Source organism: Symphalangus syndactylus, chromosome 3 (assembly GCF_028878055.3).
Source record: "Symphalangus syndactylus isolate Jambi chromosome 3, NHGRI_mSymSyn1-v2.1_pri, whole genome shotgun sequence".
In the NCBI taxonomy this organism is placed as follows: Eukaryota; Metazoa; Chordata; class Mammalia; order Primates; family Hylobatidae; genus Symphalangus; species Symphalangus syndactylus.
Window position 1 is genome coordinate 146,077,617 of NC_072425.2, and position 15,961 is coordinate 146,093,577.

At 36.3% G+C, this 15,961-nt stretch overlaps 1 protein-coding gene across 7 annotated transcripts in view; it reads right to left on the reverse strand.

The window, feature by feature from the left end:
- Positions 1-15,961, reverse strand: part of ARHGAP32 (Rho GTPase activating protein 32) — a 307,318-nt gene that overhangs the window by 97,110 nt on the left and 194,247 nt on the right. For 6 of the 7 annotated variants that reach the window (XM_055273718.2, XM_055273719.2, XM_055273717.2 and 3 more), the window contains 4 exons: positions 5,339-5,476; positions 3,504-3,596; positions 2,566-2,688; positions 679-756 (listed from right to left, as the gene is read on the reverse strand). In XM_055273718.2, coding sequence (XP_055129693.1) covers positions 679-756; positions 2,566-2,688; positions 3,504-3,596; positions 5,339-5,476 — 432 coding nt within the window. Of the gene's footprint in view, positions 1-678; positions 757-2,565; positions 2,689-3,503; positions 3,597-5,338; positions 5,477-14,692; positions 14,711-15,961 lie in introns of those variants that run through there. The other variant, XM_055273721.2, reaches the window with a different exon arrangement.

Below are 15,961 nucleotides of genomic sequence, written 5' to 3' on the forward strand. Positions count from 1 at the left end.
ACTAATGGGGCAGGCAGCATCTACAGTGTGGATATGCTGGACCAAGGGATGATTCACGCCCTGGGTGGGACAGGGAGAGATTTTATCACACTACTCAGAACAGCACGCAGTTTAAAACTTATGAATTATTTATTTTTGGAATTATCCATTTAATGTTTTCGAACCTTGGTTAACCTCAGGTAACTGAAACCATGGAAACGGAAACGGTAGATAAGGGACTACTGAACATAGAAAAAGAAATGAGATTGCTTTAGATTCTGTTATTCTGTAATTAAAAGTAAGTTTACATAACAGTTACAATGCCTTTTTATAGAGAAATATTAATCAAACTGACTTAATTCCAGAGAGGAAATATATGTGAATCACGATTAAAAACCTGTATTAAAAGCAAGGTCACTCCACAAGCCTTATAACCTAAAAGTGGCCATGAGGTCTGAGACGCTATTCACATTTTGGCTACGCCACCATTTAAAGATGAAAAAGGAGATAAGAAACAACCAAAATAGTAATTAGAAAAGGAAATTTAAATCTAATATCATTACTATCTGCATTTCCTATCGTTGCAGACAAAATTTCTGATGACAAAGTCCATTACCAGTACATGTAAACAAAAGTATTACTGAAACATGAAGAAAACTTTTCTTTGAATTTCCCCACACCTGATTTGTTGTTGCCTACCTGGAATCCGTGCTTGCCTCTCCACCATGTGCTTAACACTTTTGGGGGCATGTCAATAACAGACACAATGTCTCCCACCTAGGAGAATCAAAATTTTAAGCAAAATGGTTTTAGTTAAATTTTAAATCATTTGTTACACCTAGAATTTAAATCTGAACTGTATGAAAAGGTAAAGTACTATTCATGCTCTGGCCAGTAATTTCCAAAAAAAGTACCACTTCTTTTTAAAAATCATTTAATTATCTTATGATTTGTTAAAGAGAGGTCTACAAAAAGTTAAGCAGCACAAAGACTGTGATTCAACTAACACATGTGCAGTAACTTGAGAAAGCCAGATTCATAGCATAAGATTTTAATGCTAGGCATCACACCATTATCATCACTTCTGTTAAAATACTGTTACTGCTGTCACTGAGAGTGATCAGATTCACTTGTAAAAGATAATTTTAAATATTCCTGTTTAGAAACAGTAACAGATTCCCTTAATATTACATTTAGTGAGTGCTTACCACGTGCCAGGCATTGCACTGAGCTCTTGACATATCTTATTTAATCATACAGAAAAGGGCCTAGGATGGGTTATTCTTAGTAAGTATAAAATTTGATGACAACTACACTTCTTTCAGTAGATAGTAAAATATAATTATATCCACTAAAGAGCTAACTTTCTTCACTGTAAAAGAAAAACTACTGAGTTTAAACTCATATAAAATCATAAATAGAAAAATTACAATAGTTTTTAATAATATATTCAACGGAAGTTATATTCTTCTATCAAAAAGAAATACTGATATCTATGATAAAACATAGTTAAGAACTTCAGAGCTTTAGGAATATTTCTTTTGTATATTCACAGCTGATCTTTCATATCATGTATAAGCCATTTCGTAGAGCCATATATGCTAACATCATCATTCCAAGACCTACATTTCTTTCTGTACAGCACCTAAAAGTTTGAAAACAGTTCAGATTCTATGCAGTAAAAAGTTATACTGTTATTTCTTAAATTTAATAACTGTCAGCATTTTTTTCTCTCATTAGCCAATATATATTTTTAGAGGAAAAAATTTAATTCCCCTCCTTTTATATCTGATAGCAAGATGTGTTCATTTCACCTTTTTTCTGTTCTTTAACTCAATCTTTCAACAATATGTGAAAAAAAAATGTATCATTGGGTATTGTTTTTAGGTACAAAAACACAAAAAGACAGACCTTCCTTTCAAGAAGCTCACTGAGACAAAGAGGAGAACAATCATGATTAAATATAATAAGTGATATGTCAGCAATAAGCCATGAGCACAGCTCAGAATGACATTCAATTCAGGTTTTTGGGGGTATGTATTTGCATGGAGTGAGGGGAGGGGGATCAAGAATGACTTCCAGGCCGGGCGTGGTGGCTCACGCCTGTAATCCCAGCACTTTGGGAGGCCAAGGTGGGCCGATCATGAGATCAGGAGATCGAGACCACGGTGAAACCCCGTCTCTACTAAAAATACAAAAAATTAGCTGAGTGTGGTGGTGGGCGCCTGTAGTCCTAGCTACTCGAGAGGCTGAGGCAGGAGAATGGCGTGAACCCAGGAGGCGGAGCTTACAGTGAGCTGAGATGGCGCCACTGCACTCCAGCCTGGGCAACAGAGTGAGAATCCGCCTCAAAAAAAAGAATGACTTCCCAGACAAAACAGGAGACATTTAACCTCAGTTTTCAAGGATGAGTACTGTCACTTAAACAAAAATAGAAGATATTACAGGCTTAAAGATAAAGGACTATGGAAAAACCTGGTGCTTTTCATTTTTTTTTTTTAATTAAGGAAATGGTTAAGAACAGTCAAAGATGAGGCCAGAAAGGTAGCAGGAACCAAGTAACAACCAACCTCTTTAGCTATTTACCTCTAAGGTCAGTTCGTCAGGGGCCCGGGCAGTGTACCTCTTGATAACATGGGCAGCACCGACAGCAGGAGTGTTGATGGATGACTCCTCATGAACCAAAAGGTGATTTCCCTTATTATCAATCTATCACAAAGAAAATGTACTATGAGATAAAGACACTGGACTTGCAAATGCTTCTTTGACTATCTATAAAGGAAATTCATTTTAATTTAGAGATACAATAACCCAAAGAGTCTTAAAAAAAAAAAACCCTACCATTTACTGGGTAGTTACAATATGCTAGTCATTGTGCTGTGCCTGTAAATATACGGTTTAATTTAATCCTCATAACTCTAAAAAAATACTTATCATCATTTAAAGGTGAGGATGCTAAAGATGAAAGAGGCTATGTAATTTACAAGAGATTCAATACTTTTTCCAAGATCTCAATGCAGGTTGACCCACAGTTCTATATTCTTCCCACTTTCCATCTTGCATTCCCAATTTCCAGTGGGAGGAGAAAACAATATAACTCTACATATGCACATTAAGAATAAATATGTAATCTATTTACTGAATAATGTTTCCCTCAATACTTACTCTTAAAAAGGACCCTTTAAAAAGTTGTCCCTTGCTAATAACTAAAAAATATTTTCAATTACTAAGTTAACTAAAAAAAGTACACCTTGCTGAATATATACATTAGTATACTAAACACCAAAATAACAGGTATCACTGAGATTCATAAAATATATTAAGATTAGTTTCCAAGATTATCAAAGAAAGATTTGAGATGAAAAAAATTTCCCGTCTCACGTATCTATCCTCCCAGACGCTGAGAATATACTTCATTTCTTTGATTCCTGAAGCTCAATAGATATCAAAATTATGTTAATAACAAATTTCTTAAGTAGATAATTTAAATATACATTTTTCATGAAAAGTGAATTAGGAAATACCTCCATCCAGGTAAGGGCGGGCCCACAGTTGATCTTGTTGCCAGCGATAGCTGAAAGGCGTGACAGGTAAGCCATAAGCATCTGAGTGACCGACTGAAAAGAGAAAGATCAGTGTAACTCTGAGGAAAGATGCTATGCTCTCCAGCAGGGAACACTGGATGGTTTCTGGAAGGAAAAAAATCTATAGATGTTTAGGCATTTTAATAGTTACAGAGGATTCTTCACCGAAACTTACCAGTAGCACTATGGGGACTTACATAGCAACTCAGCCCGTCTCATGCAGAGCTTCAACTTCTAGCCCCTTATCATCAGCGATCATACTATTCCATGGTTTCTAATTTTGTCACTTTCTATTTTTGTACTGAATATGCACAAAGATAACTATAGCAGATCCACATTTGGCTTTTCTGCCTAATTTCCCCCTACTACTCGGAAACCCTTTTCCCCAAAACTCACTGTAATCTTCCACGCACATGGCTGTGGCAGGAGCAGCCATGTTCATACGTGATCCTACACCATGGTTCAGCTGATTGGTCCAGGAATATGCCCCAATATTAGTTGGACCAATCAAGAGTCAATCCAGGAATTAGGAATTGTGATGCAGATTCTAGCTCAGTCTGGCTGCTCTCTTAAAAGGGGATAAAAACCTGGGACCTCTTGGTAGTGGCCATGTTTTAGGATAATCTGAGAGAAAAAAATGAAACAGAAAAAAAATGAAATGAAGCAGAAATGGGAAATGCAGATAAAGGGACTTTCAGATTTTCTATGGTACAAAGAGATCTGTGTTTTAAGACACTCCTGAGACCCTGCTGCAGTGTCCGTTATATTTCAGCACTTAATGAACTCACTGAATCTCAGAACACTGCTTTATTTAGATCTGGTGGGGGGAGTGGCTTACACCAATTTTTAATTATTTCCTTGCATCTGCTCTCTCCTCCTATAACTCCCATCAGCAGAAACCTCTCTGGACCTATTCTCCATGACTCCCAACTGTTCTCTCACAGCTTTTTAACTTTCTGTCCCTTCCAGGGGTTGTATTCTTATAAATGACTTGGCTTGATCATTCAACTCCCGGGACTTTCTCTTCAGCTGGGTACATTCTGTATGGAGTCCAGTTATTCAGGTTTGCTCTTACTAAATTAATTTAAATGATCCTATATTCATTTACGACATCTCTGATTTTAGTTTATTTAAATCCATTTCATGGATGTGACAGCTTCACTTTCTCTCAGAGGATAGTAATCATCCTTCGAAAAGCCTTGTTTGTACCTCTCAGTTATTTTATTTATTCAGTTTCTATGTGTAAACTTTCTAGTTTCCTTGTGTTTTGCAGTCTTGTTGCACTTACATGTTTAGGCTATATTTACTTTTCCCCATAAACCTTATCCCATCTACTTTTAAAGATTCTTTACAATTTTTGATTCCCGATGGTACTTTTGGTTTAATGATGCTATAAAGAATCTCTGTTTAGAAATCTTTTATGTTTTTACTAGACATTTTTTGCAGGGGTGAAGGTAGGTGCATACACACAGCATGCTGTCATAAACTACTCAACACTGTTAATACGGATCCCTTTGATCATGAAAGGCAATGTTTTTCCATATTTTTGCTTCCATTTTTATGTGCTCTCTGGAGAATGTTTTGCTCATATATATTGCTTATTTATATATTGTTATGAGTATTTAACATTACTAACTTTTCAGTTATGAAACAGGCAAGTAGTCCTAGGAATCATCCTGAGTGTTCAGTATAAGCTTTTGTTTAGTATACAGACGAAAACTTCTGCAAACTCATATATAGTGATTACCTCTGTAATAAATGTATTAAATGCTTACCTCTGGACTGTCCTTCAGGGTGTCAGAACGGGGAAGTTCTGAGAGCTGGGAAAATCTTCGGTCATAAATACATAGATGAAGATGTTTATCAAGTACCCGAAAATCTTCATAACTTCTTTTAACAATCCAACTTTTTCCCTATTGGTAAAAAAAAAGAAACTCTCATAATTCACCTCTATTGGGAAACACTTATGAATCAGGCCTTATTCTATAATGTTATTTTATTCATGAGATTTTATAGTTTCTAATGAGAAGTTTCTACTAACTTGATAGTTAATAGCTAAAACTGTGAAACACTCTAATGAGTTATATTACATTAAAAGGCCAATAATTGAAAATAAGATAGAACTCTCCACCATCCCTCTTCCTACTGCTGGTCAAAATCCACTGCCTCACTTTCAGAACAATAACTGCTAAATGGTTAAGATAACATGTGATCTTAAATCTACCAAAAAGAAAAAAACCATAAAATCACTTTGGGTAGGAGAATATTAACTGAAATTAAAGAAAAATAAAATCAGGTTTTTGATTTGTTACTACCAACATTTTCTGTGACTGAGATCGGAAATATACTAAAAAACCAAAACTACTGAAGTCGTCCTCTATAAACATTTGATATTCATACAGCATCTAGAAACCTCAGCTCTCCCTGCCTCTCAGGCTTCTTCCTTTCTTTGCCCAATCTCACAAGCTCATTTTTTAAAATTACACTCATAAAGAGTATTTATTAGATACTATCTTCTAATCTTCTCTTGAATCTATCACTTCTTGTTCAGTCCTATGGCCCAAGCTTCAGTAAGGACCATCATCATCTCTTACCGGAAATATTGCTAATGCGCCTTGCCTTTGAACTCCTCCCCTGTACCCCCAACTACAAAATACAGAGTTTATCAGCTCACAATGCAACAACAAGAAGTCCTTCAAAAGCTCCTGTGAGTAATGATGAGCACATCCCGACTGTATAGCATATAGTTTTGCAATTTAATTTAATTTTATGTAGAGCCTTTCGGCTCATAAAAATCTGAAGGGTCTGAAAGAAAAAGCCTTCAGAGTAACGAGTTCCTCCATCTGCCCCAGACAACTGGAGCAGAAACAGAGGGTATCACCTCATGAGAGGGTGCTGACTTCTAATCACAAGTGTATCAAAAACTAACATGATAAACTTGCATAATCCCACTTTGGACTGTAATTCTCCACAACATAGACAAAAAGCCATTACCAGCTCTCTCTTTCAGAGGGTTCTAAGAATGAAATAATAGATCTGGTCAAGACTTCTACACTTGACCTTGGCTGAAAGGCAGAGAAGCAATGTGACTGAGACTTTTGAAGAACAGTGTCCTGGTCCCTATTCTAAGAGATGCTAATTCACTAAGTCTGGAAAGGGATCCAGTTAGTTCTGATGATCAGCCTGAATTGAGGGCCACTGGTCTACCGGATTAAACCCAAACTATCCCCACATTTCACAGCTTTTATCATCTGGGCCCTGTCTAAATTTCCAGACTGATCTCACCGGCTATTCCTCCATGCCCTTTCTTGGCTTCCAGTTATATTGAATGATTTGCATGTATTCAACTCATGAGCTGAATGTTCCTTTCCTTGCCTTCATGATTCTGTAAGTGCTGTTTGTTCTTCCTGTCATGTTAGCTCTTTCTTTGACGCTTTGCTCAAGTAAACTCCTTTATTTTCTCAGTTCTATCACCACCTTCTACCCAAAGCATTCCTGGGAACTGCCAAGTTATGATGTACAAGCATCATTTTATTTCAAATTTGCCAAACTGGTCTCCAAAGTGGTAACACCAATTTATTCACCCAACAGTAGTATATGAGTTCCCACTGTCCCCAAATCCTTGCAATTCTTGGCATCATCAGAATTTACAGCACTGCTAACCAGATAGAGATGAAATGGTATCTTCTCTCAATTTACATTCCCTTGATTATGAGTGAAGCTTAGCATCTTTTCATTTGTTATTAAGATTTCTTTTTGTATGAATTGCCTATTGCTACCAAAATCCTGTTCATTTTTTCTATTACAATGACTTTTATGTATTGACTTCTAGAATATTTTTGTTTACTAATATATTGGAAAAATAATCTTTATAATTGACATGTATTGTAAAACGCTGGATCCAAGTCTGAGACTGTCCCCTCAATTTGCAGTATCTTATCAAAAAGAAGGAACATAAAATTCTATTTCCGGCCGGGCGCAGTGGCTCACGCTTGTAATCCCAGCACTTTGGGAGGCCGAGGCGGGCGGATCACGAGGTCAGGAGATCGAGACCACGGTGAAACCCCATCTCTACTAAAAATACAAAAAATTAGCTGGGCATGGTGGTGGGCGCCTGTAGTCCCAGCTACTTGGAGAGGCTGAGGCAGGAGAATGGCCTGAACCCAGGAGGCTGAGCTTGCAGTGAGCCGAGATTGTGCCACTGCACTCCAGCCTGGGCAACAGAGCGAGACTCCGTCTCAAAAAAAAAAAAAAAAAAAAAAAAAAAAAACCTCTATTTCCTTCTTTATGAATATAATCACAGATTAGGTAGTTTGCTGAAATTTTCACAAAGGTATGTGAAGAACAAGTATGAAAATAAGTATCCAATAAAATAATTTAAATTTCCATCTGAACAAGAAGGACTTACAGCCATCACCCATAGTATTTCAAATTTATCCATTGTATCTTCTGATTTGGGTTTGGCCTACAGTGTTTTTAAAAACTGCATTTGAAAACATTTAGGTATAGCACAGCAAGCACAAGTTTGCCAATGTCATTACCACACCCAGCCATTTTCCTTAACTAACATTACCTATACAGATGCTGAATATATTTAGATTTACCAACTCCTGAAATAAATACACAGCTAACAGCTTGGCTCTAGGACCACAATGTACCAATTGTGAATCCTGGTTATTTAAGAATTAAATCAAATAAATTAATGTAAAGTGCTTAGTAGTAGGCAGACAGAAATTGCTCAATACATGCTAACTATTACTACTCTTTATTAATTTGGAGAACTTACTCTGGGCTGAACCTACCAAAAGTAGAAAACAAGGTTTCCAAACAAATTCTCAGGATATTTAGCAGAACAAGCAACCAGACACCAATGCTCAACAACTCAAAAGACAAAAGAACATTCTTAACAACTACTTTTTAGTGCATCAGGGTTTCAGTCAGCTAAAAGTTAATATATCTTTAGAGATCAAAGGTTGCTTTCCATATTGGCTGAATCATCAGCTTCAGCTTTGGAGAATAAAATCTCAAATTCAACATTATTATTTTGGAATAATTCAGCATGCCCTGGTGATCATTCACGTATGTTTTGTTTTTCTGCTCCTTTTCACAAGAAGATGTATTAGGCTTCAACTCCAAGCATGTGTACAATTATTCCATGGTATTGAAGGTGAGGAGAGAAATGATCTGCAATTTGGTAGGCTCACATTTATTACTCCTTTTGAAGAAGTGGTCAAGATCACTGAAATGTACTCCTACATTTTTTGGTGCCTGGTGCTTGTAGAAGAGAAATTGGCTTTGCTTCTAATCCTTTTTCAGTCAAAACTCTTTAGGAAATAGAGAGTGTTCTGGTGTATTATAAGGTAATCTTTGCTAGTTGGAATATCATTTTCTCCTTGTCTTACATAATAGATTTCTAGAGCTACATAAGTGTGAAACAGAGAGAAGAGAGAAGAAAAAAAGAAAGAATGAGAACAGAAGCCAGTAATTGAGAATGCAAGATCTGAATTTATACTACCCTAGGCTACATGCTAGTCACTTGACCATAGATAACTATTCCAGTTTCCTCATCTGTAAAATGGGGAGGCTAATAGTAACCAGGGTTGTCAGAAGAGTAAGTGAAATAATCCACATAAGGTGCTTAACAGACTCCCTGGAAACCATTCATTAAATATTAGCTATCACTATTGGTATTGTTCTCACTGTTAACGCTGTCTGGAATAAAAATAACTTTGGCATGCTACATTGCTCATGTCTCTATCATGCAGGGAGTATAGCAGCCAAATATTAGCTTGGTTAAATTGTTAACATGCCCAGACACTAGAACAATGCCTCCACTAATAAAGACTGATTTTGAAAAAGGTGTTTAAACTTCCAAACTGATAGATTTGGGAGTTCTAAGATGACAGTACAATAATTGATAACAAGATTATAAATAACACGTTTGTATTTAAGTTTATGTTGCAATGTCTTATACTTTCTCAACATTAATTCCTAAAAATGTGACATTAGCAGAAACTAGGTTAAGGGTAAATAGGATATTTCTGTACTATTTTTACAGCTTTTCTGTGAGTCTAAAATCATTGTGAAATGAAAAGTTAAAATAAATACATACAAAATTCCTGAAAATTGACAGGTTGTACCAATTTTTACTGCTTGGGTCTATTTCAAATGCATTCTCACAAATACTAAAAATAATGACTTAAAAATTCTCCAGTAGGTGAAAAACTGTATCTTCTTTTGTTTGCCTTTTATTGACTTAATGAAGCTAAACACAATTTCATATTTCTCAGTCACTTTTATTTCTTCTTTTATAAAAAAAATTCATATTTTTGCCAACCTTTCTACTGAGTATATTGTATATTACTATAACATATAACATCAAACTACAGTATAACTGTGTGTTTAATCAAATTATTTGATGGAACTATTAGCCTTTTGAGAGCTGTAACCTACTTAGGCCTTTGAGAGCTGTAACACTCAGTGACTTACAATCAAGAAAATTCCTTGAATGTATACTGATGTTATTTATTAAATGGTTTATTACACAATATTGAACTTTCTGCTTAAAAGACCTCAAAAAGAAATTAGTTAGTCTTGAATGGGATTATATCAAACTAAAAAGCTTCTGCACAGCAAAGAAAATGATTATCAGAGCAAAGAAAACCTCCACAGATTGGGAAAAAATACATCTTATAAGGGGTTAATATGTGAAATATATTTTAAAAATTCAAAGAACTCTACAGAAAAAAAAAAAATAACCCAATTAACCAATGGGCAAAAGCACTGAACAGACATTTCTCAAAAGATAACATACAAATGGTCAGCAGATATTATGAAAAAATGCTCAATATCACTAGTCTTTAGGGAAGTGCAAATTAATACCACAATGAGATATCATCTTGCATCTGTCAAAATGGCTATTATCAAAAAGACAAAAGATGGTGTCAGCAAAGCTGTAGAGAAAAGGAAACAAGGGAATCCCCGTACGCTTTTGTTGGAAATATAAATTGGTAAAGCCATTTTGGAAAACTATATGGAGGCTCCTCAAAAAACTAAAAATAGAATTACCATATGATTCAGTAATCCCACATCTAGATATATATCCTAAGAACTTGAAATCAGTATGTCAAAAAGATATCTGCTCTCCTTGGTTCACTGCAGCCTTATTTACAATAGCCAAGTTATGGAATCAACTTAAGTGTCCATCAATGGATCAGTAGATAAAAACAAATGTGGTAGACATACACAATGGAATACTATTCAGCCTTAAAGGAAATCCTGTCATTGGCAACAACACGATAAATCTGGAGGACATTATGCGCAATAAAATAAGCCTGGCAAGAAAAGACAAATACCACATGGTCTCAAATGTAGAATCTGAATCAACTGAATTCATAGAAGCAGAATTGAATGGTGGTTGCCGTGAGCTGAGGATAGGGGAAGTGAAGAGATGTTGGTCAATGGGTACAAAGTTGTAGTTAGGAGGAATAAGTAATAAGTAGTTAAGGTAGAAAAAATAAATAACTTCAGAATATGAATCACTCAAAAAAGAAATGTGTTGGTCTTATTTGCTTCAGGCATTCTTCCCACAGAGGTATTTAAAATATATTTTTAAAAGAGGTATTAAAATATATTGTTACACACTTTTTATTTGTTCTGCCGGCTCAGTTTCTAGTTCATTTCGTTTTGTGTTACCAAGTACCACACGGAAATGACAGGCCATACAAAAATACATTTGTGATACAGTTCCATTTCGGAAGTGATCAATGTCTGTCTAGTTACAAAGTAATCACTGGACTTCTGGTTACTGGTCTGCTATGTAAGGAGCTCAGAAGTTGCTCCTTAACAAGTAAAAAGCTGAACAAAGTGAAAATCAACAGATCTTTCTTAAATCTATTACAGAAGTGGGGTCACAGAACAAATCACTATCCTCCTCCCAAATTAGAGGCAGACAGGTAAATACAGAGAATTGCAACTTACCCAGAGCAGAAATCCACAGGCAGAAACCTCTGCAGGAACCAGTGCTAGGGTAGGAAAACTTAATCTATAATTGATAAATTGCTAGAGGCTCCGGGATGACAAGTCTGAGCATTAAAAACTCCTGGAGAACCCAGTCACGGGAGCCACACACTTTTGTGAGCTCTACTAGGTCCTCGCAGCAAATATCTGAAAAAAATCTCCTTGTGCTCTTAAGAGGGAGAGGAGAAAATAAACTTCCGAAACATACCCAAACACTATGTTTTTAACAAAGTCTGCCCTCAGGAAAAACTCTTACCACAGCCTCATGTTCTGGAGTAAGAAGAAAATCCAGCTCCAGCTTCTTCGAGCTTCCCACTGGGGAGAAGAGGAATACCAAACTCCAGCCCACTCCAGTCATCCTGTCCTACCTAAAGGTGCAGGATGGAGGGCTGTGGACTGAGATTCATGTGTGAAGTGCACAGTTCAGTGGCACAGCTCACAAGAAGACTGAGACCTAATCACAGGATTATGGAATGCTTCCCCTCCCCCCCCCCACACACACCTTACCGTCACATTACTAATGGGCTATTTAAATACTTCTTTCACCCACCTTATGTCCACCTTCAACAAAAAATTACAACGTGAACTAAAAGGAAAACAACACCGTTTAAAGAGACTGAAGAAGCATCAGAGAAAGAGTCAAAGATGGCAGGAATGTTGGAATTATCAGACCAATAATTTAAAAGAACATGATCAATCTGCTAAAAGCTTTAAGGAAAAAGTAGACAATATGCAAGAACAGATGTAAGCAGAGAATTGGAAATCATAACAAAGAGTAAAAAAGAAATGCTAGAGATCAAAAACAGAAATGATGAATGTCTTTGATGGATTGATTAGTTCACTGGACACAGCTGAGGAAAGAATTGGAGCTTGAGGATATCACAATAGAAACAACCAAAACTGAAATGCAAAGAGAGAAAAGACTGAAGAAAAGGAACAGAACAGAAATTGTGGGAAAACTACAAAAAGTATGATACATACATACGGAGAATACCAGAAGGAGAAGAAATGGAGAAAGGAGCAAAACCAATATTTCTAGCAATAATGACCGAGACACCAAATCACCAGTCCTGGAAGCTCAGGGAACATAAAGCAGGATAAATTGCATCACCCTCCTCAAAAAAAAAAAAAAAACCTTCAGAAAATCCAAGATAAAAAGAAAATATCTTGAAAGAAGCTGGGAGTTTGCGGGGGAAACACCTTACATACAGAGGGTCAAAACTGGAATTATATAACATATTCTCAGAAACCACAGAGGCAAGAAGAGAGTAGAGTAAATGTTTTAAGTATTAACAAAATAACCCCTACCCAGCAACCTAGAATTCTGTACTCTGCAAAATTATCCCTCAAAAATGAAAGAGAAATAAAGCTTGTCAAACAAAAATTGAGAAAATTTGTGGCCAGCAGATCTGCTCTGTAAGAAATGTAAAGGAAGTTCTTTAAAGAAAAAGAAAATGATATAGATCAGAAACCTGTAGCTACATAAAGAATGGAAAAGTAATGGAGAAGAATAAGTGAATGTAAAATACAACTTTGGTTCCTCATTCTTAATTGATATAACAGATAACAGTTTGTTCAAATAATAGCAACAACAATGTACTTGACTATGTGTGTATTACATATATATACATGTATGGGGGTACGTGTATACGTATATGCTTATGTATGATTTCTATATGTAAAATGAATGGCCGTAATAATACAAAGGATAGAGAGGAATTACAAATAATTTTTAATGAAAGGCACCTGCACAATCCATGATGCAGTATAATTATTTGAAAGTGAACTAGGATTAGTTATAATGTATATCACAACCTGTAGTGCAACCACCAAAAAAAAATTTTTTTCTTTTTTTGAGACGGAGTCTCACTCTGTCACCCAGGCTGGTGTGAAGTGGTCTGATCTCGGCTCACTGCAACCTCCACCTCCCAGGTTCAAGTGATTCTCCTGCCTCAGCCTCCCGTGTAGCTGGGACTACAGGCACCGGCCACCACGCCTGGCTAATTTTTTGTATTTTTAGTAGAGACGGGGTTTCACCATGTTAGTCAGGATGGTCTCGATCTCCTGACCACATGATCTGCTCGCCTTGGCCTCCCAAAGTGCTGGGATTACAGGCATGAGCCACCACACCCGTCCGAAAAAATTTTTTTTTGTAATGTAATTGATACACTAAGAAAGGAGAGAAAATGGAAACATAAAAAATGCTCAATTAAAAACACAAAAAGAATCGATCATAAGTGTTTTCACCACATATGCAAAAAAAGGTAACTGTGAGGTGATGGGTATGTAACTTAGCTGCAGTCATCATTGCACAATGCACACACACATCAAAATATCACATTCTACCTCTTAAATACATGTAATTTTTATTTGACAATTATATATACCACAATAAAGTTGGAAAAAAACACACAAAAAGGAGACGAAGTATGGAAAACAAAAATAGGGACAAAGAACAAGGGCAATAAATAGAAACAATGACAGGCAGATATTAATCCAACTATATCAATAATCACTTTAAACATCAGTGATCTAACATAACAATTAAAAGACAAACTGTCAGAGTGGATCAAAAACAGGACCCAACTGTCTAAAAGAAATCAACTTTAAATATAAGATAGATTAAAATAAATGATAAAGATATGCCATACTAATTTTTTAATTAAAAAAGCAAAAATAGCTATATTTACTTCAGTCAGAGCGGACTTCAGAGCAAAGAAAGTTATGAGGGATAAATGGGGCACTGAGTAATGTCAAATGGATCAACACTCCAAGAAGACATAAAACAATCTTTAATATTTATGTGCTTAAAAACAGACTATGAAAGTACTGTGAGGCAAATACTGATTAAATTGCAAGGAGAAATAATTATACTTGTAATTATTAAATGCCCTCTATAAGAAATTATTTAACACCCCCCTATCAGAAACGAATAGATCCAGTAGACAGAAAATCAGTAAGAAAATAGTTGACTTAACGGTACCATCGATCAACTGGACATAATTGATATTGATAGAATACCTTAACAACAACGGATTACACATGCTTCTGAGGCTCATATGGAACAGTCACTGTATCTTGGGGAACACATTCTGGGGCATAAAACATACCATAACAAGTTTTTAAAAAATAGAATTCATAATATGTCTGCTCTCAGAGTGTCAGAGAAGTTTGAACCAGAAGGACTCCATCTTGAAGAGGTGCTGAGTGAAATGAGGCTGAGACCTACTGGGCTGCATTCCAAGGAGGTCAGGCATTCTAAGTCACAGGATGAGGCAGGTCAGTACAAAATACAGGTCACAAAGACTTTGCTGATAAAATAGCACGTGGTAAAGAAGCCGGCCAAAACCCGCCAAAACCAAGATGGTGATGAAAGTGACTTTTAGTCATCCTTACTGCTCATTATACACTAATTATAATGTACTAGCATGCGAAAAGACACTCCCACCAGCACCACAACAGTTTACAAATGAGATAACAACGTCAAGAAGTTACCCTATACGATCTAAAAATGAGACAAGCCCTCAGTTCTGGGAACTACCCACCCTTTTTCCCTAGAAAACTCATGGATAATCCAACCCTTACTTAGCATACAATCAAGAAATAACATAAAAATAGCCAACGAACGGCCCACACTGTTGCTCTGCCTATGGAGTAACCATTCTTTATTCCGTTATTTTCCTAATAAACTTGCTTTCACGTTATCTCCCCAAATTCTTTCTTGTGCAAGATCCAAGAACCCTCTCTTGGGGTCTGGATCAGGACCGCTTTTCAGTAATGAGACCACAAGGAATTAAACTATTAGTCAATAATAGAAAAAATTTCCACAAGGAATTTAACTATTAGTCAATAATAGAAAAAAATAGTTGAAAAATACCAAAAAATTTGGAGACCAAATGACACACTTCTAAATAAAACACGAGTAAAAGAAGAAATCTCAAGAGAAATTACTAAATATTTTGAACCAAATAAAAACAAAAATACAATTTACCCAAATTTGCGGGAGGCAGTGAAAGCAGTGCTGAGAGAAAAATCTATAGCACTGACCGCATGCATTGGGAAAGAAGAGAGGAGAAAAATGGTGGCTAGGAGGCAGGACTAACTTGCAGTTCCCACTCGGACAGATGGAACAGCAGGTGGAGACCCATATCACGAACTTTTGCTCCCAGAACCATCCCAGGAACATACCAGGAAAACCAAAAGAATTCACAAACCCTTGGAAAAAAGCAGTTTGCTGCTGCAAACTCCATGAGACAGCCAAAAAGCTGTGAGTGCCCAACGCGTGAAAGGGGAAAGTCTGCCTCTGAACACACATCCTCACTGGGGAACCTGAAAATCCAGATCATAGAAGAAAGATTTAGCTAGAGCAGAAATGAATT